At 46.3% G+C, this 22,487-nt stretch overlaps 1 protein-coding gene across 3 annotated transcripts in view; it reads left to right on the top strand.

Moving 5' to 3' along the window:
• The window catches only part of LOC310854197 (neuropilin-2-like), a 96,264-nt gene that overhangs the window by 44,583 nt on the left and 29,194 nt on the right, over nt 1-22,487 (top strand). For all 3 annotated transcript variants that reach the window (XM_083758735.1, XM_083758734.1, XM_083758736.1), the window contains exons 5-11: nt 1,359-1,514; nt 3,326-3,495; nt 6,503-6,658; nt 16,348-16,492; nt 18,840-19,015; nt 19,752-19,940; nt 20,495-20,639. In XM_083758735.1, coding sequence (XP_083614861.1) covers nt 1,359-1,514; nt 3,326-3,495; nt 6,503-6,658; nt 16,348-16,492; nt 18,840-19,015; nt 19,752-19,940; nt 20,495-20,639 — 1,137 coding nt within the window. The remainder of the gene's footprint in view (nt 1-1,358; nt 1,515-3,325; nt 3,496-6,502; nt 6,659-16,347; nt 16,493-18,839; nt 19,016-19,751; nt 19,941-20,494; nt 20,640-22,487) is intronic.

Here is a 22,487-nt window from a genome sequence, read left to right as displayed (position 1 = left end):
GCCTTATTATCGTAAAGTCGGGTAGTGTACACTGTTTATTTTTGCACCGAGGAGCCATGTGTTTCTGACTGTCTGACTACGTACGTCGCCTCATCTAAAAACAAAAGGGAACTAGGGAAGCCTGATGTATGCTTCGCCGTACGATGTGTCGCATGTTAAAAAAATAGCTGATCTGCAAGCTCACAACGTGTCGCAACACGTTGTGAGCTAGTAGATTGGTTATTTAAATACAAAATAATAAAAAATCTAAATATTGCTTTGATGCTCATATCATATTATCCTTAGGAAGTATTAAGTTGTTAACTTGTTTTTATTATAATATGCATTCCATAGGGCTGGACCACACATGGACCTAGATTTTAGCAAATTTATATATTTTTAATAATGGGATGAATCTACAACAAGAGCCATTCTAGGGCTAAATCTAGAGTTGCAATACCCTCCATTGACTCCCCACTCATCCAATAAATATTGTTTTGCTATAAGTTATTCATCCCTCTTTTATCCATCTGGCGAGACGGGTCGCCGCATTTTAGGAGCACCAAGCAACTCCTCCAGGTGCTCTTCTGAGTACTAGACCAAAAAAGTTGTGTGCAGCCCTGTGTATAAAGGCTATTCAAAGGCTCTTTAAATCAGATTTCTGTCCAACAACAACATAAAAAAGGGAACAGAAAATTGATGCCTAATCATCCCGGAGATAAGATAAAGGGAAATGTTAAATTGATGCTAAATCGTTTCTTTTTATTTATTTTTATTAGTAGCTCTGCTATTTTTGAAAAATCGTGAAAATGTGGCCCAAATGTTTGAATATATTCTTTCAGAGTGAACGTTTTTAACTCACATCTTTGCTTCTGGAGGGGGGGGGGGGGGGCGTTCCTGGAACTATTTTCAGATGGGGGGTCGGCGGCCTATTACATATAAGTTTAATGAGATATTGAGAACCACTGATATAGAAACATGAGGTTTCTCAGGAAAAAAATCCATTTTAAAAATACTTTTAAAATTTCGAAGTCAGGTCTAAATGGGTTAATCTGTGTTCTGCTGTTGATGTACTGTACTGTGCTGTGCTGTACTGTACACCCCAATGGTGGTAGAGAGATGGAGATTAGAATCGTATTGTACAGCATAATGGGACGATTATGCTTTTATCGATTAACCAAATGAGCTTGTAGAGCTTGTAGTGAGCTTGTAGAGCTGCTATTTTCTAAGTTTTTCAAATAAGTTTATAAGGGGGGGGAAATAAATAATTGGACCCCCAGTGTGCAGCTCTGTTAAGGGGTTAAGGGGAGGGGCGTCCTTGAATGTTTTCATGTTTTAACTTTCTGTTATGTGTGTGTTTGTGCGTGTTCGTGTGTCAGTGGGCCCTCTGATTGGTCGATACTGCGGCACCAAGATCCCTCCAGAGATCCAGTCGTCGTCGGGCCTGCTGTCACTGTCCTTCCACACCGACATGGCGGTGGCTAAAGATGGCTTCTCTGCACGATACAACATGACACACAAGGAAGTCAGCGACTGTGAGTGTCTCTGTCTATGTATGCGTGTGTGTGTGTGTGTGTGCGCGCGCGCGTGTGTGTGTGAGCATGCGCGCGCGTGTGTGTGTGTGTGTGTGTGTGTGTGCGTGCGCGTGTGCGTATTTGTATACCCATCTCTCCTGTCTCTCAACTTTTCCGTCTGTTTTGTGTTCCATCCGTCTCTGCTGACACTCTCACCCTCTCTCTCTCTCTCTGACTCTCCTTCCCTCCACCAGTTCTATATTTTAATCTCTCTGTCTGTCTCGGGCTCTTAAGAGAACATCCGTTCTTAAAAAGGGGAGCTCGTTTTGTTTTCATCAAGAATATAGAAACCGACTTCACCTCATTCCACCTCGGCCCGGCTCCACCTGCATTCATTTGTCATCCCCTCTCCTCCTCCTCCTCCCTCTGTCTTCCTCCTCCATCTCTCTCTCTCTCTCTCTCTCTCTCTATCTCTATCCCATCTTAGCTGGCTCTGAAATGCAGTAGTGCTGCAACAAAATGATTTATATATCAATGAATTATGTTGAACTTAAGCATTACTGTATGACGTTAGTTGAAGTAAGCCAATATACAAGCCCACAAGTTTGTTAATCTGTTTTAATTACGGTAATTATTTTTGGGCATGCTGAAAATAGGGACTATTTAATAGGGATTATTTAATTAAATGATTGATTATCGATTTATATGTTCTTTTACAATCCTTTCAATTTTGGTTACCCGCTGGAGCTCTGAAATGCAGTGCCACGGTTCCGTATCGCCTCCCTTTATTTTCCTTTTGCCACACGAATCAGGGCGTCCCTTTTCTGGCCATGTCATTTGGTGAAAGTACCAGTAGGTGAACATTTGGTGAAGATATGTGAACGTATGGGCATAAATAGTGTATCTTCGAGTTTGTACACGTTTGCAGATGTGCTGTTATTTGGGATGTACAGTCAGCGACCGCTGAAAGTCTAAAGGTCTAAAGACCTGTGGGTCAGATATTATCAAATAATATGTATCTGTGGAACCGATACATATAAATATATTGTCCCTTAAGTCTCAACTCCTACAATTGCAAGTGCTCCGGGTCATATACAAGTGTTTCGGGGGAGTCGTGGCCTGAGAAGTTGGAGCAACACTTGTCTAAATTCATAGCGTTGGTTTTTCTGTTTTTCTGTTTCCCATGAAATTCCCCCCAAAGCCATTAAAATGCTACCGAACAACTGAGTCAACATTGACTACACATCACAGCTCCGGATGTCACGGATGTTTGCGTTTCATTTGTACAACGGTGCTTTTTTATTATTAGTAATAGTATTATTTCTGACAAGCACTATCTCAAGCAAGGCCCATGTGTACGTCTGCAAAGCTGGTTCACATACTGCATACTGAAATGAAGCGGAATTCAGCAGATTCCTCCAAAATCAAACAAACCGCAGTGTGTTTTGGAGAATGCTTGGCAGTAATATATACAGTGAGTCATAGTCTGTGTTCCTTTTTAAATGTATAACTTCTTCTGACTCCTCTCTCTCTCTCTCTCTCTCTCTCTCTCTCTCTCTCTCTCTCTCTCTCTCTCTCTCTCTCTCTCTGAATGATTGATTGATTGATTGATTGATTGAATGTCTCACTAATGATAATGTGGCACAGTGGTGCGTTTTAATTTAGTGCACAAATGTCTTTACCACTGTGGCTGCTGTGCATAGAGGCTATTTTAATGTGTCCAATCGTAATGTTTTTATGTCATTTTTAATTGTAGATGGGGAATCGAGGCGGGGAATCTCTCTCTCTCTCTCTGGCTAACAAAGCGGATGTCTCTCTCTCTCCACACACAGCGTTCCACTGCAGCACGATGTTCGGCCTGGAGTCGGGTAAGATCAGCGACGACCAGATCAGCGCCTCGTCGTCCTTCTACGACGGCCGCTGGTCGCCGCGCCAGGCCCGCCTCAACAACCACGACAACGCCTGGACGCCGGCCGAGGACAGCAACAAGGAGTACATACAGGTCAGTAACACACACACACACACACACACGTCTTATGAAAGCAGGGAATCATAGCTTCAAATTGACATTGGTTGGTCAGTTTGACCCACCCGTTTTGGAGATATAGCTTAATATAGAGTAAGGTCTTACAGAAAACAGCGAGTTGAGAACACAGGTTTGAAAGGTTCACTTCTGTGGACTCTAACATTACACCTAGCTACATGTTTAAGCATTTACTTCATATTTACTATTTCAGCTCTGACATTTATTAAGGACATGCTAGTATGTGTAGAGTCTGCCTGTGCTATTAAAACCCATTCTGGGGCGGAAACCCCTTTTGGTGTTAGCATTATGTTATGGTTTAGCTATTGAAAAATAGCAGACCTACAAGCTCAAGCTTGTATAGGTCTGCTATTTTTGAAAAATCGAAAACTGTCAGGATTTAGAAGACATTTTTCATTTTTAATCTGATCTCAGGTCAAAATGGGTTTACTCATTTTGGATAAAATAAAATGAAAAAAACAAAACAGTTTTTCTCATCTCCTGAACAGAACAGTCCTGCCGCCATGACTGTCTCCGTGTCAAAAAGAGTCACCTTTGGTCTACTGTAACAGGAAACCAAGAATGGATGGTGAGAGGCCAAGTCAAACTGGTATATACCGTGCTGTAGAGAAGCTCCATGCAGTGTACCGAGTACCTGAAGCACAGGAGACTCATCTCTCCTATAAGGGAGTACATGCCGTAGGTCCGGGTTCAAATTGGGGGGATCATCCTGGTCAAAGCGGTGATTGTAGCAGAACATCCACTGCCAGAATCCTAACATAATATCTTACTTGGACGAGAGGGATTGGGAAGATTCCCGCCGGTCCTGGATGATTGGTTTCCCGTGTGGGAGAGGGAGAGAGGGAGAGAGGGAGAGGGAGAGAGAGGGAGAGGGAGAGAGAGAGAGGGAGAGAGAGAGAGGGAGAGAGAGAGAGGGAGAGAGAGAGAGGGAGAGAGAGGGGCGGAGAGGGAGAGGGAGATACGCTGGTTTGAATCCAGGAAGGTTACACAAGCAAAGGAGTGAAACGTTTTTCTGGCGAGAGGGTGGGAATAAATATTATGGCTGGCTCTTCATAATACTGACATCTCATACAGTCTATGCAGAGGACACCAGGACCACACACACGCACGCAGGCAGCACGCACGCACGCACGCACACAGGCACACACACACACTCACACGCACGCATGCATGCATACACACACACACACACACACATGCACGCACGCACGGGCTAGCAGGAAATGGAGAAGCTGTTTGCTGTTGATAAGGAAATCTGTCCACACACTCAATCTCTCTCTCTCTCTCTCTCTCTCTCTCTCTCTCTCTCTGTGTTGAACGACCCTTGATTGATGAGGGCGCTCTTAAGGAATGCATTGGAACGCTACACCATTGATCTTTGCCTCCGGCTCTGCTCTGCACGCTCTCACACACGCACACACACACGCACGTAAGCCCGCGCACTCACACTATAGCACACTCAGCAGTAGGTGACGGCGGGGTGTCCGTCCGCCCGCTGTGTTTGTGTGTGACAGATAGACGCAGCAGCTGGTGTGTGTCTATAATGTCTACATTAGCTACGCAACACTACGGTGCACTCTCACTGTTCTGATGGCTTCTGTCCTGTCCTGTCCTGTCCTGTTCTGGGCGGGTGGAAATGTGTCCAAAACTGTTAAAGGACCACTTCACCACTTTTCAACATCTCTTCATATAATTGGTCCTCACTAATGTTCATGATAAAACACCATTTGTCAGTTCATCATTAGGCAGATTTTTTTTAAAACAAGATTTGTTTTAAAAAATAATATTCTTTTATATTTAGATTTTTATTATCGTGAGAACGATGGCTTCAACTTTTGCATTGCAACTTTTCAGGAAAAGAAAGCCTGCCGTTTCTATTAGCTTGGATTCACCATCGATGATGTCACTGGTGGACGGGTTTGTGAACTGCCCACAGCCCTCTTATGAGACACGGACTGAGTAGGAAAGAAATGTGGTATTTTATCATGAACATTAGTTAGGACCAATTATAGGAAGAGAATTAAGTTGAAAAGTGGTGAAGTGGTCCTTTAAGCATTCCCACTCAAAAGCAGTATTGTCAGTAAAAAGACGGAGGTTACCCGCTCGTTAGCCTCGGAAACCCAGACGTTTTTATTTCCAGGGAGGAAAAAAAAGTCTGGGTCTGAGTCCACTTCAATTTGGCATAGAGTAGCGCAAACATTGCTCACTATCTGCTGATTTCTGATCGTCTGCACCTTTGTAAAATTGACATACACACACACACATGCTCCTCTCTCTCTCTGTCGCTCTAAGTAATTAGTCTCATGTCGCGCAGCTACGCATAGTTGCCTATGCCATAAAAAGCACAGGTGAGTTCCAAGCTACCCCCTCGTTGACTTTGACGATAGCCGAAATTATGCCATAAAAAGCATAGGTGAGTTCCAAGCTACCCCCTCGTTGACTTTGACGATTCTATTTTGGATTCTAATCCCAGATTCCGATTCTAATCAAAACAAGCTTTATTTTTCGTCTGATTATTTTTATATACAAAGAAATGTGGCAAAAGCCAAAATCTGACCCAAAGATTTGTAATCATAGGTGTCTTGCTGTTCTGTTCTAAAGATCCATCACGATATCTCAATGAAACATTAGCCTCAGAGTCGTGTAAACTGGACCTGAGTTTGACCGTCACTGGATCGCTTTTTCCTCCCTCTGAACCAAATCTTTTCGGCAAAAATAGCCGCTCTACAAGCTCACAACGTGACGCAACGCGACACGTTGTGAGCTTGCAGATCGGCTATTTTCTGCTGACGTCCTCCCCGATAATATGGGGTGCATATCTTTTGGTCTGACGTCCGACAGCCTCCCCCAAACCCTGACCGCACGCAGAAACCACGGGGGAGTCTTAACCGGCCACGTATGTCGGACTGTTGGTACGCCAGACTAACGGAGGGACAAACCCTTCTTTGACCTTTTGACCTGCCAGGTGGACCTGCACTTCCTGAAGGTGCTGACGGGCATCGCCACGCAGGGCGCCGTCTCCAAGGAGACGCAGAAGTCCTACTACGTCACCACCTTCAAGCTGGAGGTCAGCACCAACGGAGAGGACTGGATGGTGTACCGCCACGGCAAGAACCACAAGGTAGCCCCCCACCCCCTACGCCGCACACGCACGCACGCAGGCAGGCAGGCACGCACACACACACACACACGGACGCACACACATGGGTGCACGTGTGCGTGCGCCACACATGCGTCCGCCACACGACATCTATGCATGTACTGCGCTGACATTAACAATGCATTCATTCAATATTCTCACCACATGTACACCGTCATGTTTTTGTGTAATGAATGAATAAACATATCTGTGAATGAATGAATGAATGAATGAATGCATGGATGGTTCTATTTCAACCTTAAGCCACGTACAGTGTAATGGTGCGTTCACACGGGCAGACGCGAAGACGAACGGGAGTACCATTTGGAGCAGCTACTGTACATGCATCATGTCGCTGGCTTCCATTGACAATGAATGGTAGACTGCATCTTTTGCGTCTGCCCATGTGAACGCCACATACGGTAATTATTTATGAACTCAATTTGGACCGGCAAACATGTCCACCATATATAAAGCGAAATGTGGGCCCGTGGGAATGAGTTTGCTGCAGGGTCCCCAAATGTGATGGTTTTTTTGGGTTTTGTTTTTCTTTTTTCGTTTTGGAAGGAAGGAAGTAAAAACTTGCAGTATAACTCGTACAGAACAACGGAGGTTTTAGCGGAGAGAGTACCACATGTCATGAGGGAGAGAGAGAGAACGAGCGGTGGAGAGAGAGGGAAGGAGGAGGGATGTAGAGCTAGAGAAGAGGAGGGAAGAGGAGGATGATGAGGGGCGAAGAGGGAGTTGTAGGTGGGGAAGCTGACAAATAAGAACAATGGAGTCCTCTGTGTGCCCTTATTGTTGCTTGCCATTCATCATCTCTCTCTCTCACACACACACACGCACGCACACACACACACACACACACACACACACACACACACACACACACACACACGCACGCAAGCACCTATAGTGTGCTGACTGCACTCACCTAGAAGCAGTATTGTCGGAGGTCACGCTATATTGCTTCTATAGTGTGTGTGTGTGTGCGCGTGTGCGTGTGTGTGCGTGTGTGCGTGCGTGTGTGCGTGATAGATATAGATTTATGTCCATATCCAGTATTCCATTTCGGAATTTCGCATCTCTGTATTTATGGGCGGTATATATATTCGTGTTGTTCGGGGGCGGTGAGATTTATGCCGTGACCCCCACGAACAGATCGGTTATGTTGTAAATTGGTACGGTCCACTGTCCCGTCTCCCCCCCCCCCCCCCTTCCCCCCCGTAAAGTGCAGGTGGTACGACCCACTTGTCAGTTTAGCCTCCCGGGGATTCGAACCCCGCCCTTTGTATCTGGGTTAAGGTCAACATGGATATAAACCAGATAATGATGAGGGGTGAGGGGGCGGGCTTTAATGCAAATACATACAGTACACACACACATGCACGCACGCACGCACGCACACACACACACACTGCACAGGAGGGGGCCCCACTCTGTGTGTTTGTGTGTGTGTTTGGGGGGGGCAGGGGGGATTTGATGTTGAGATTATGGAATGATAATGTGGATTAGACTCAGAACAACATCTGTGTGATTTCCTTTAACCTTTTACACACATATGTGCACACACGCGCACACACACACACGTGCACGCAACGACCACTCCCGCCGCATAACCTCTGTTTGACTTTTGTGTCTGTCTGGCTGTTTGTGTGTGTGTGTGTGTGCGCATGTGCATGTGAGTGAGTGTGTGTGTGCTTTGCTTGCGTGGAGAAAGAGTTGATCGTAGCAGGGGTCGTAGACTGTCTGTCCATTGTAATCTGATATAATCTGCCAATTCTGATGACGTACATATAACATCCTACAACTACCTATGAATCTCAAGGAAAATGTATGAGAGTATACAATAACGGATATTATAACACGCAGGCAGTACCCTCATCTGTGTGTGTGTGTGTGGGGGGGGGGCAGCACATCGTTTCGTGAGCACTAATCCACCAATCACGTTGTTAATGCTGGATTACACCAATGCCCCTTAAATAAGTCACGCTTAATTCTGGACAGGGGGGGGCCTGGGTAATGAAATGATGGGGGGGGGGGGGGTGAGCAGAGGACGGATGTAGGTTTGAGTGCATGTGCTTCATTTGAGTCCCATCATGTGATTCAGGTGTGAATCACACTAATGGAAAATGACTTACCTTATTGTTATTGCACTGTAAACAATGGGGAGAGAGAGAGAGAGAGAGAGAGAGAGAGAGAGACAGACATTGATAGTGAATGGTAAATGAGTCATACATCATTGCATGGGTTTTCTAAGAACTGAAGCACAAGTAAAACATGTTCTGCTCTGTCAGTGATAAAATGTTCTGGTGCGCATAGCTGCAGATACACGCACGCACGCACCACACACACACACGCACTGACCTCTTTGTCTGCAGGAGTCATCAATTGTTAAATACCCATGATGCCTCTCTCCCACCTGTGTCCGCGCACGTAGTGTCTGACAGTCACATGCAGCTGGGCGGGTGTGTGTGTGTGTATGTGTGGGGAGGCGTGGGTTGTCTAGAGTCAGGGTAGGGTAGATGTTCGTTATAATTTCATGACCCCTTACTCTCCGAGACACAACACGACAATGTTAATTATTCAGACACACACACACGCACTCAGAGGCGGTTGTCAGGCAGATTTCAGGCTTGGCACATAGGATAAGCCCCCACCCCCCTCCTGCCCCCAGATTTGATGTGACTGTTCAGCTTGTCATGTTGTTTTGTGCCATCATAACTTCTATAAGAGCACAATATTGGCACAGCAAAAAAAAAAAGTGGAAAGCAAGCTTTCATATCCATCAGGCTCATGTATGAGATAAACTTCAAGTTAAGGCCATTTTCTCTATGGGTTATGGTTTTTAATATTTGTATGTAGTTTTACTTACGCATTTTGCATCATGCGGTATGCCATTAATGCTATGGCAATTTGGGAATTCTTCTCATGCCAATGAAGCATTCATGAATTCAATTCAATTCATTTTGCAGTCACACAATGCAGTTTCAGTTAGTTGAGGTTGTTATTTATTTTTAAAACTGTGCGAAGCCTAGTTTTTAGTTATAGTTATTCTTATTTCATTAGTTTCATATTTTACTATATACTGGAATGGTGTGCTTTTGGTCCATTTTACCCCATTAAAACCGGGAAAGTTTGCGTTGTCTATTTTCTTTTTTTTTACATTTTTAGAAAAACCTTGAAAGTGTGAGAACATACTGGTTTAGAAGACATTTGTAGAATCGGCCTCAGCTCGCAATATGGAGTATAATAAAGCTGTGTGTGCATGCGTGTGCGCGTGCGTGCGTGTGCGCGTGCGTGCGCGTGTCTTCTCATGCTATCTGAAGCGGACAGATCCTTTGAGGTGTTTTGTCTCCGGGCCTGGCTTGTCAGCAAAGTAAACGACATCATCAACAGGTGACCGGCCAGCTGCTTCCAAAGGTCGGCGGCCTTTTTAGCCCCGTCCATATGGGGTCAGGGGGTCAAACGAGCGACCCTCCAGGCACCGTGAAAGTGAAGATAAATGACAGGAAGTGGACAGATGATGAGCATAGCCACATTCTGGAGAGGGTCCCCATTGTCTGTCTGTCTGTCTGTCTGTCTGTCTGCCTTCTTTTCACAAATGGTACTATCGTCGACCGTGGAAGCCGTGTATGTCCAAAACTTTTCAGGATATGGAAAAAAAAATGAAAAAACTATGTATGTTCAAAATCCATTTGATATATTGTAGTTTAGTTACAAACTCTTGTTAGTAATTACTCATTTTCATTGGTTAGATATTTTATACGCCCACAGGCAGAAATACGTAATACTGTACATAACATTGAAAATAGAGGAGCTACGAGCTCACGACACGTTGCAGATCGGCTATACTTTTGCACAGCGTTCTTGCGCGAAGAAGTGAGGCACGGATCTTACGAAAGAAAGTTCAAAATATGGAGATGTGGGGGTTTCTGCCCCGACAGCCCTACGATATGCAGTATTGATTTGATGTAAGGATATAGACCTCACAGAGACAGAGAGAATGGACAGAGGAAAGGGCAGATTATTCGCTCGCGAACGTGTGAATGTGTGAACTCGTGAAAGTCAATCAATTTGATCTCTCTCCGTTTGTTCAAATGAGCGTGTAGGAAATCGCCGTACTGTGCACCTGCAGAAATCCTGTACTCCAATGTGAATTGTGTCGCGTATACCGAAACTAGCCTCTGAAAGCATTCTATAAAAACTATTAAAAAAAACGTTCCTTTGGAAATAGCGTCTGGTTAAGCTCCAGTGCAATCCACTGAGGTCTAACCACGTGAAACCTGGCGTCCCTATGCCGAGGGGGAACCAAAACGATCCGACCTACAGGCTTGTACACGTGCTGTTTTCGATTAGCGCGACACCTGCACACAAACGAAACGGGCCGTCCGTGTTTATTTAACTCTGCGAGTGTAAACATGGAAGTGCGAGGGGCTCTGCGGTCTTCACTATTCACTGTGTCTGAGCATGAAGGTGCACAGGTGTTTACCTAACCCCCACCTCACCCCCCCCCCCCCCCCCCCCCTAGGTAAACATAGCCTCCAGCTATGTTGCTGGAGTCCAGCAGTCAGACATGCGGATGATAAGCTGAGGTATCTGTTCAAACACTCTGCATTGTGTTTGTATTATACTGCCGTCTGCTCCGCCATGATTCAATCACAGCCGTGCAACACGGATCAAATAACAGCACCCATCGCTGCCATTACACCGCTCCCCCACTCACTTTGTGCCGCCAAATGAGATTCCAATACCGCTCTGACATCGTCTGCTTGGCCCCGTTTGCAACTAATCTGGCTATTAAGACCTGAGCCCGATTGTACAAATGCCTTCTAAATCAGCTGTTCTCACACTTTCAGGGTTTTTTCTATCAAAAAGATGTTCAAAAACAGCAGATGTACGAGCTGCGAGCTTGCACATCTGCATCTTCTATGTCAATGTGTTACTGGCGATGATATTCTGTTCCATTTAATGTACAGTGGTTCTCAAACTTTGTAATTTCAAGAACCCCCATAACTCTTACGGGTCCATTTGGTTCCATTTGTACACTCTTAGAGTTACAGACCCGTGCAGTGTCATTTGGAACCCACTCAAGGACACACATAGTTTGTGTCGTGTCCGCTTAAAAAAACCCATTTAAATTGGGCAAGGCGCACTGTCAGAAGACTTGAGCGCCACTCAGCGCTATATAGCTAGCTGAGCGAGCAGTGTCTGCTTCTGCTGACTCGGCACCGTTGGAGTCGCATGCCGACGGGGGGGGGGGGGCTTAGAAGCGTAAATCGCCACGTCCTCCTCGTGACAGGAAAACCCTGTCACGTGACTCACGTCAACGTCTGCCTGCATGCCGCAGCTGGCAGTCCTGTCGAGTCAAATCCTCTCCCAGCTCCGCCATACAGCTTTTGGCAGTGACACGGATACTTCTGAATTAGGAATTTTGACTCGGCTGCTTTATTTTTAACCACTTAAACCTATCTATACTTGCCAAAGTTGACCTGAGTTGGCTCTGTACTTGGAATGCTTTTGCCCCCGCTCAGTCTCTTCTACCAAAACATGCAGATCTACAAGCTCACAGAGAGTGGGGGGGGTTCCCCTCAGCATATGGATGCCAGAGTTCACGTGGTTAAACCTCAGTGGATTGCACTGCAGCTTAACCGGACGATATTTTCAAAGGAACCTTTTTTTTTTAATACGAGTGCTTTCAGAGGCTGGTGTGTGTCGCTTTATCACATCATTTGAGCTGCCCGTCTTCTCACTGCCTGTGTGTCGGCAGTGCATCGGCGTGTGTGTGTATGTCTGTGTGTGTGCGTGTGCGTCTGTGTGGCGCACGGTGGCTCTTAATCACAGCCCTCTGCTATCAGCTGGCCTGGAATCAGTCCTATAACAGGGGCCTGATAGCGTGAGTGACAGTCAACAGCCTCTCAGTCCGTTTTAAAAGGCTCTTCCTGCTGTTATCAGCGGATAGAAGAGGCAGACGGACAGACACGCTCTGGACAGGATGTGGCGACCCAATGTGTCCAGACTGAGACAGATTCCGGGGGGAGTGGGAGGGGGGAGTGTGGGGGGGGGGTGAGGTGAATACAGACTGATTGGACTCAGAACTAGAGGTGGGCAGCCCTACAGAGCCAAAGTGCACTGAGTGTCTATGATTGTGGAGATATGTATTTGTGGTCAAATCAGCTTTCATGTGCTTATAGTACGTACATGTACATGTATCACTATAGGCTACTATACAGTATACTGATACATCCCATTTGTCTGGCCAAATGGGTTTTATTCAGTTTAAACCACAAACCACAAAATTTGCCAAAAAGACCTATGTGATGTGTCGCAAGCTTGGAGATCTGCTATTTTTTGGGGCAAATGGTTTAATCTGTAAATTCTGTGTGTAGTAACTGCACTTGGACTATGCAGGACAGGCACTCCGAGTCTCCGACTAGACACAGACTGAGAGGTGGGATGGCCAATGGAGACAATTTAAAGCCTTTTCTTATATATCAGTTTCATTCCATGCGTGGTTATACTACCCTCTGGCTATAGGTCAGACATTCTGACCAGAGACTGGACGCGGACAAAGAGGGTGGGCAGATGAAAACGTCTCCGACTAGACGCAGGGCGAGGGCTGGGCAGGTGGGCAGAGGAAGTCGTTTGAAGTCAGCCGAGGTTGGAGGTCTGGACCGAGGTCTGGACCGCATTGAGACATGACGGCCCATGCAACTCCCCCACAAAGCATAATTGCGACAAAGAAAATCATGTGTGCAAATAAATGTGCATGAATATTTAATTAGTTTCTTCAACAAAGCGGTCTGTTTGAGATGATGAGATGAGATGAGATTCATTGTCAATGTACAGTACAAGTACAGCACATCGAAAAGTATCTTCGCATCTCACCAATAGTGCAAACAGTCAGCAAGGAGGATACATTAATTACAGTAGTACAGTAGTAACAGTAGTTATTTAAATAAATAATATAAATAATGATAAGAGAAGGAAGAAGAAAAACATGATCTGTCCGTATTGCACGTGGCCCTTATTGCACGTGGCCCAATGCACAGAGTGCTAAACTAAGGTCCAGAGACCACATTCCACAAGTCCAGTGGCCATATCGCACCAGTCCACATAGTGCTATAGACTATTGGGGGGGGGGGGGGGGGGGGCTGACACTGGGGGAGGGAGAGGAGTGGATGAGGAGTTTAGGTAGATGACAGTGGAGGGGAAGAAGCTGTTCCTAAGTCTGCTGGCTTGGAACCAAGGTTCCTAAAACGTCTCCCAGAGGGGAGGAGGGCAAACAGACTGTGGTTGGGGTGAGAGGGGTCTTTGATGATATTGTGAGCCTTCCTGAGGCACCGACTGTCATAGATGGACTTAATACTCATCTCTACACTTTATCTCTCTTCTCTCCCCATTTGTTTGTTTGTTTGTTTATTTTAAAATGATAGATGTAAGTAAGTACAAATGTGAAGGAGAATGCCTAAAAAAAAACCTCCAGGGACTCGAGAAGTGGCATTCTCCAGGAATATTTGTACATCCATAGGATAACTTTGACAGAAAAAGACTCGTATAGAAACTAGTATAGAAACTAGAAGTAAAAACTCCTTTTTGAGACTGAGACTTAAATATCTTTTCCTTTACTTTATCATGCTCATAAAGTGCTCTGTGCTCAAAGTGCAATTAAAAAAGCAAACGTTTCGGTCCTAAGACCTTCGTCAGTGCTATATGATTTTCTCAGACAAAGAACTTGCTCTTAAAGAGCTCCAAAACATCCATAGGATGAAATGTCATCAATGTTGATTTATGCAGATCTAATACACATAAATCATTATGCATTATGCATGTCATGCATGAATCTGCTGTTGTGAAGTGTGTTGTCCTCCTCAAAGCTGAACCAATCCCCATCAGAGCTGAGAATAGGAAAATGGCATATTATTGATCACAAAATGGCATATTTGACAAAACCTACCCCCACGAAAGAATAGCTCCTACCGTATATGTTCCCATTCTAGAATCAATATTTGTAGAATAATTCGCCTTTGTCAAAATTAAACCCGTCTTTTCTCTCCCGCGTGTCGTGAGCTATTTTTGGCTCATGTCCACCCCCCCCCAGAATATCATTTATGCTGGTGTTCAAGTTGGTTAAGGAAAAACCACATTTAATATTGATCGCGCACCTAAAAATCCGTCATGCGCTCCTCAATCTGTGTCCCTGTCGCAAGCCCTGCTGTGTCCGCCCACCAGAAGTGACCTGACACCGGCTGCAATTAACCTCTAATCCCCCCCCCCCTTTCCTACACCCCCACCCCCCCCCCCCCCCCCTCCTGGCACACACACGTGCATACCCCATTCCACCCTCCAAAGTGACGGTCGGCGCTCCCCCCCCCCCCCCGCCACAGGAAGTGCGCCTCCCCTGACATCCTGCCCACCTGGGGATGCACTTCCCTGTCCGTCCCCAAAACGAAGCCTTTCCCCCCCGGGTTGCGGTCGTGTCAGATCACGCCTCTCGTGTTTTTGCTCATTGATGAGCATGTGCGTGCGTGCGTGCGTGCGTGCGTGCGTGCGTGCGTGCGTGCGTGCGTGCGTGCGTGGCGGGGATGTCTGTTCATGTCTGTGTGTGTCATGTGAACAGCCATCCATTCTCCCACCCCTCTCTGCATTCGACCTTTGACCCCAGAACACACCGACAGCTGGGCGGTGTGACATCGGATCCGTGTTTGGGTTCGTCTTGGCTTTGTCCGGTCTGCCACTGTGTGTAGCCAAGCGGAACTGTGTTAGGCCCTGCACGTTAGAGACGTAGCTGTTTGTGTGTGTGTGTGTGTGTGTGCGTGCGCGTGTGCACGTGTGCGTGCGTGCGTGCGCGGACCATATGTCCCCATAAATATATTACTATTGGAGAAATGGCCATTTTCCTGGTCCTCACAAGAAAAAATAGGTTGTATTTATGCGGTATAAACAACAAATATATATATGATTAGAGTTTGATTTACAATTTGGAAAAGATTCAGGTTTGGATGAAATGCATTAGAGTTGTGTATGATTTGTACTGAGTTGCTCGCTGGTGCCGTGCACAGGACAATAGCCCATCTGCAAGCTTGTAGATCTGCTATTTCTTCAGGTTTAGTTTTCCTAAAAATGACGTAAAAAAATTCCATTTTGGGTGGGAACCCCTTTTGGTGTTAGCATTGTGTTATGCTTTAGCTATTGAAAAATAGCAGATCTACAAGCTCATAGCGCGCCACCGAGTGGCCCGCTACGAGCTTGTAGGTCTGCTATTTTTGACTGACAGAAACATAGCTTTTTCAGAAAACTGTCAGGATGTAGAAGACATTTTTAGAATCTGATCTCAGGTCAAAATGGGTTTTAAATGGCATTCATACAACTTGACATCCTAAAATGTGGATGTCCTCACGAGGATAGTAATACAAGTGTGTGTGTGCGTGTGCGTGTGCCTGTGCTAAGCGACGCACAAGTCTGGATTTAACCTTTCATTTTAACCCTGGGAAAAGTGTTTTTCAGCCGCATCCTGTTATATCCAATTACACACATTCACACCTGGGACAACCCCCCCCCCCCCCCACCGTACCGTACGTACCCCTCTGACCTAACTACTCCCTGCTGTGTGTGTGTGTGTGTGTGTGTGTGCGTGTGTGTGTGTGTGCGTGTGTGTGTGCGCTGCCCAGGTGTTCCACGCCAACACGGACCCGTCCGAGGTGGTCCTGAACCGGGTGCCCCAGCCCGTGTTGGCCCGCTACGTGCGCATCCGGCCGCAGTCCTGGAAGAACGGCATCGCCCTGCGCTTCGAGCTCTACGGCTGTCAGATCACAGGTATACTGTGTGTGTGTGTGTGTGTGTGTGTGTGTGTGTGTGTGTGTCTGTCTGTCTGTCTGTCTCTTAAGCAACAGCATGTACAGGACAATTCTTCTTTCTCTCCTGACCGAAGTGATCGGTAACCCCTTTTGGTGTTAGCATTATGTTAGCAAAATATGTTAGCAAAATAGCAGATCTACAAGCTCATAGCGCGCCACCGGGTGGCGGGCTACGAGATTGTAGGTCTGCTATTTTTGAAAAATCGAAGAACGACTGACACAGGAACATAGCTTTTTCAGAAAACTGTCATTTTCAAACAGACATTTTTAGAATCTGATCTCAGGTCAAAATGGGTTAACAGACAATATCAATACGTACTATTTGGACCAATGTGACTCACCAGGGTCCAGAATTAACACCTGTCAGTCACCATTATTGTTTTTTTAGGTGATAAGGTGACTAATGAAAACGACACGCTGTGGTGTTAAACGACTCGCCGTGCTCCAACACACATGTCTCTGTTTTCACTAACCACTGTTTCGGTGTTCACCTTTATAAACTAAGACTGGAGTATGAATAGGCCTGTGAGTCTTTGGCATGGGCCAGTGATGGAGGCCACCTGCCACGATGGACGCCTGTAAAACGTTCTATTTCCTGCACGGACTGGAGACGTCTGCACTGCAGTCACTTCAGTCTCTCTGACTAGAGATCTGTCGGTGTCGCTGTGTGTTTCCTTTTGCTGTAGTATAGACGTCTGCACTGCAGTCACTTCAGTCTCTCTGACTAGAGATCTGTCGGTGTCGCTGTGTGTTTCCTTTTGCTGTAGTATAAGTTATAAACGCTGTGTGTTTCCTTTTGCTGTAGTATAAGTTATAACGCAACTGCCTCGGTCATCAAAACTCACACTTTTCGATCGACGTCTAAAATCGATGGCTAAAATCAATTCAACGCGATGCAATGCCTTTCATTCAAACAGAATTGAAAAGAACAACAAAAACGATTAAAAGAGTGCTTTGACTACAGTGAAAACAGACGACCTGCAAGCTGACAGCTTGTCAGCTTGCTATTTTTACTATTTGTCATGTACGACAAAGCATATGGGGCTTTGGTCTTTGTTGTCTCGTGTCTGTCTCGAAGCCTGCTCGCTGTCATTGTCACCGGTCCGCCTGTCTGCGTTTCCAATCAATCATTAATCTTTTCCCACTTTGACGCAGAGGGAAAAACAGACAAAGACGAGATTCACTTTGGTGTCGTCGGCGGCTAACATTCAGCTGCGCGCCGCTATGCTCGCACTGTCCTCGTATAGGCGGTACATCTGTGTACACGGACGGGTCTAAATATAGACGCTGACCACGCACGTACGTACACGCACAGACACACACGCGCGTGCCCTGCACTTTGAAATGTACACAGGCCACCCATAAACACACGCTCACGTACACTTCCGTGCGTTGTATCCATTATTTACATGTCCTGCACTTGCACTGCAGTGACATAACCATAACACCATGAAATTTTGATCTGAACTTAAACTGTCAAGACAAAGTAGCATCTCCCGTATCTCTGTCTGTCTGTCTGTCTGTCTGTCTGTCTGTCTTGTCTTGTCCGTCGCTCACTTTCTATGTCTCTATGTCTAGTTCAGACTCTTAAAAGGGTTCCTACTCTTAAAATATTGAAAATATTGCACGTAGGCTTTAGATTTTTATTATCGTGAGAATGATGGCTTTCGCATTGCAACTTTACTGGAATAGAAAGCCTGCAGTTTCTATTAGCTTGGTTTCCCCATGCATCGATGATGTCACTGGTGGATGATGTCACTTTCTGAACTCAGACACAGACTGAGTAGAAAAAGATGGTGCCATTTTATCGTGATCATTAGGACCTTAGTAGTATATGAAGATGCAAAGTGGTGAAGTGGTCCTTTAACCCCAGTCCCGGCAGAGGATCTAAGTGGAATCAAGTCCTTCATTAGCAGATCTGAGATCTGCTTTTATCTCTCACAGTTAGAGACTTAATTGCACGTTGAACTCCAAGCCACTGCAGTGCACCCCCCCCCTCCCCCCCCCCTCTCTCTCTCTCTCTCTCTCTCTCTCTCTCTCTCTCTCGTCTCTCTCGTAAGTAAACCTCTCTCACTCATATTCCGGTCTAAACGCTTAATGCTTAGCGGCCAGTGGTGCGAGCCTGCTGTGGTTTGAGCTTAACGGCTCCCAGGTGGGAATATGTGTAAGTGTGTGCGCGCGCATATGTATGTGTGTGTGTGTGTGTGTGTGTGTGTGTGCGTGCGTGCGCAACCGTGGCTGCAAATGGAACAAGTCTGCTCAGTCAACCAAAGGTCATCTCTCTCTCTCTCTCTCTCCCCCCCCAGACGCTCCGTGCTCAGAGCTCCAGGGCCTGCTGTCGGGCCTGCTCCCGGATGGGCAGATCTCGGTGTCGTCGAGCAGGGACGCGGTGTGGAGTCCCGCGGTGGCGCGCCTGGTGGCCAGTCGCTCCGGGTGGTTCCCTGGCCCCGCCCAGCCGCTGGCCGGGGAGGAGTGGCTGCAGGTATATATACTATCTAGGCTTCTGTCTGAGTTTACATAGGGACGGGCCGCATGGGGGTCATCAATACGTCTGTACACGGTGTCTGTGGCAGAGACACGTACGGGGCCCTATTTTCATCCCCTAACACTACGCAAAAAGCATGGAATACGGTTGTGTATATTACAGGAAACTCCCGTTAAACTTTCCGACAAACTCCGGTAAACTCCCAAATTGTACCATCACACCGGTATGTTGCGTATATGAACTGTATATGCCCGCTAAACAGTGTAAGTTTATCCCTAAACGTCTTTGCCTTTTTTTTTTTTCAACAAGCCGATCTACATCGACACTATTTGAACTTTTTTTCAAAATAGTAGCTTTAGCTTAACTTGGTCATATCCGTGGCAAATTCTAGATTTTCTTTTTTTTATACAGCATTATACTGTTCTTGTTATATACTGTATGTCAAGTCTCCAGGTGTTCTTCATAACATGTACAGTATGACTCATTTACTACGACACTGTGGCATATTAGGAGTCCAACTAGTGTTAGTGGTTCTCAAATGTTTTATTAAGGACCCCCTTTACTCTGAGAGTGTACAAATGGAACATTTGAACACTCTCAGAGTTACAGGCCTGTTATGGCCATTCCGGGCTGTATAGCTTCGGTATATGTATAGTTTCTGGCAATAATATTGTCATCAGCATTCATAGTTTTAAGATGAAATCAAACGACTCGACCCCCGACCTCTCTCCAGGTGGACCTGGGCGTGCCCAAGACGGTGCGCGGCGTGATCACCCAGGGGGCGCGCGGAGGGGACGCGGGGGCGCCCGGGGGCGGAGCCGCCACCGACAACCGAGCCTTTGTCAGGAAGTACAAGGTGGCGCACAGCCTGGACGGACGAGACTGGAGCTTCATCATGGACAGCAAGACCAGCCTGCCCAAGGTGGGTGGGTGGGTGGGTGGGTGTGTGTGTGTGTGTGTGTGTGTGTGTGTGTGTGTGTGTGTGTGTGTGTGTGTGTGTGTGTGTGTGTGTGTGTGTGTGTGTGTGTGTGTGTGTGTGTGTGTGTGTGTGTGTCTCTCTTTCAGCTACCGTATGCTACGCTCTGGGCTCATATTAGCTTACCGTTGACTTACATGTTAGCGCGGCGGAAAGAATGACTCGTATCTCCTAATCCAGGGCGCTCTCCGTGGTTATGAACGGATTGATATGCTGGCGCTTCATTTCTGCTCCTCATCCGTCTCTCCCGCAAAATATGAATGCTTTTTGGATCATATATCGTATAAATTAAAATGATCGCAATGTAAGCTAGCAATGTAAAGTCAACTTATTTTAGTAGATTGTTTCCGGGTCATGGCTTTCAGAGTAAAAGCGCTCAGACAACTCCGGCACCTCAGAGCTCCTATTTTGAAGCACTTCCGGCACTGATCATACTATACTGTACACGTCCAAGGCAAAAATGGTGTTAACTGTACTACTGTACATGTGTGCGCGTTCAGATCTTCGAGGGGAACACGCACTACGACACGCCAGAGCTGCGGCGCTTCGAGGAGATCGTGGCCCAGTTCATCAGGCTGTTCCCAGAGAGGTGGTCTCCCGCTGGCATCGGCATGAGAGTGGAGATCCTGGGATGTGACCTGCCAGGTAGGACTGAATGCAATAATACCATGCATTAATGAATTGCATTTGTATAGCGCTTTTCCAAGTGCTCAAAGCGCTTTACGATGGTTAATCCGTTCATACATTGGGAGGTGAAGCGGCGAACAGTCGGCGCCAGCGTCCTCACTTCCCACATTCACACACCAATGGTGGCGAGCTAGCACCGACCGACTCATTGGAGGAGGCAACGTAGGGTTCAGTGTCTTGCCCAAGGACACTTGACCCAGGGATCCAGGGATCATTGGACGATCTGCTCTACCTCCAGAGCCACAGCCGCCCTATATATATATATATATATTATCTCCTGTTTCTGTAGTTTGAGCTAGGCGGCTTGATACAAGTACACCTCCGCTTCAAAATGTAATTAAGGTAACCACAAGTACTAATTGTGCAGAATGTCTGCATCTAAGGTATAATAATCTTTTGAAAATAGCAGATCTACAAGCTCACAGTGTGTCGCGATGCAACTCATGGTTAGCTGGTAGATCGGCTATTTTCAAATGGCAGAAATGTATACAATAGGACTGAAGTGGATGTATGTGTTTAATCACAATCTACAAAGTAACTAGTAACTAAAGTTGTCAAATAATTGTAATTGAATAAAAGTACAATAAAAAAAAGTACTGAACATTTGACATTATACTCAAGTAAAGTACAAATTCCTCAAAATTGTACTCAACCCATTTTGGGCGAGAACCCCTTTTGGTGTTTTATACATTGTTATAATTTAGCTATTGAAAAATAGCAGATCTACATAAATGCTATGAGCTTAAGTAAATGCACTTAAGTAAATGTACTTAGTTACTTTACCCCGCTGTCTGGACATGATGCTGGTCTGTCACAAGGACCCAATCTGACCCTTGATGCTGAGTGCCAATGAGCGAGGCATTGGGTCCTATAATTTCATAGTCTTTGGTATAATTCAAATATGATTATGTTGTTGGCCTGAGAGCTGGGAGAAGCACTGGAGCGGATTAGAGAGTGAAGTCGACAACAGCAAAAAGGGAACATTTGGTTTGGGTTGGAGGTTGTTTGGGAACCCGTTGTACCTTGCAGGGTGAACCCAGCCTCTGTGGAAGCTTTATGTGACCGCCATGCTGATGTCAGCATTGTGTGTGTGTGTGTGTGTGTGTGTATGTGTGTGTGTGTGTACTTGACTATCACATCTGGGGAACAGACCACACATGCACGCACACACACATCTGGACTTTCACTATACTTGCTACTCCCTCTGGGTCTGCGCAGGAAGACAGCAGCACATGCACGCACAGTCGCACACACGCGCGCACACACACAAACAGACACACAGACACACACACAGTCACTGCACACACACACGCACACACCGCTTTGTCATTGTCCCACTGGCAAGGCAATTGAGTCTGTAGATGATATAACATCGTTGTCATCGTTATGCTACTAACTCTAGCACACACACACACACACACATACACACACACACACACACACACACACACACACACACACACACACACACACACACTCACACTCACACTCACACTCACACTCACACTCACACTCACACTCACACTCACACACACACGTCCATGCACGGCGTGAACAGAGCGGAGGCGTTGGATGGAAGCAGGTAGCTCTCATCGAGCCTGGTCTGTACTGTGGTGCGAATCACCGTCGCACAACCGTGTGTGTGTGTGTGTGTGTGTGTGTGTGTGTGTGTGAGGGGGTCACGGGGGGGGGGTCACACATGTTTGCAGGCTTCAACACTCACGGTGGGAATGTGGGCTCACTGCCCACCACAACGTAAATCTAAGACTTCCTCAGCAGCTAGGAATCACTCTCCTCTCCTCTCCT

The sequence above is a fragment of the Protomyctophum parallelum genome (assembly GCF_964188405.1).
Source record: "Protomyctophum parallelum genome assembly, chromosome: 23".
NCBI lineage: Eukaryota > Metazoa > Chordata > Actinopteri > Myctophiformes > Myctophidae > Protomyctophum > Protomyctophum parallelum.
The sequence above is the reverse complement of the archived record's forward strand: the minus strand, read 5'-3'. Positions and strand labels throughout refer to the sequence as shown.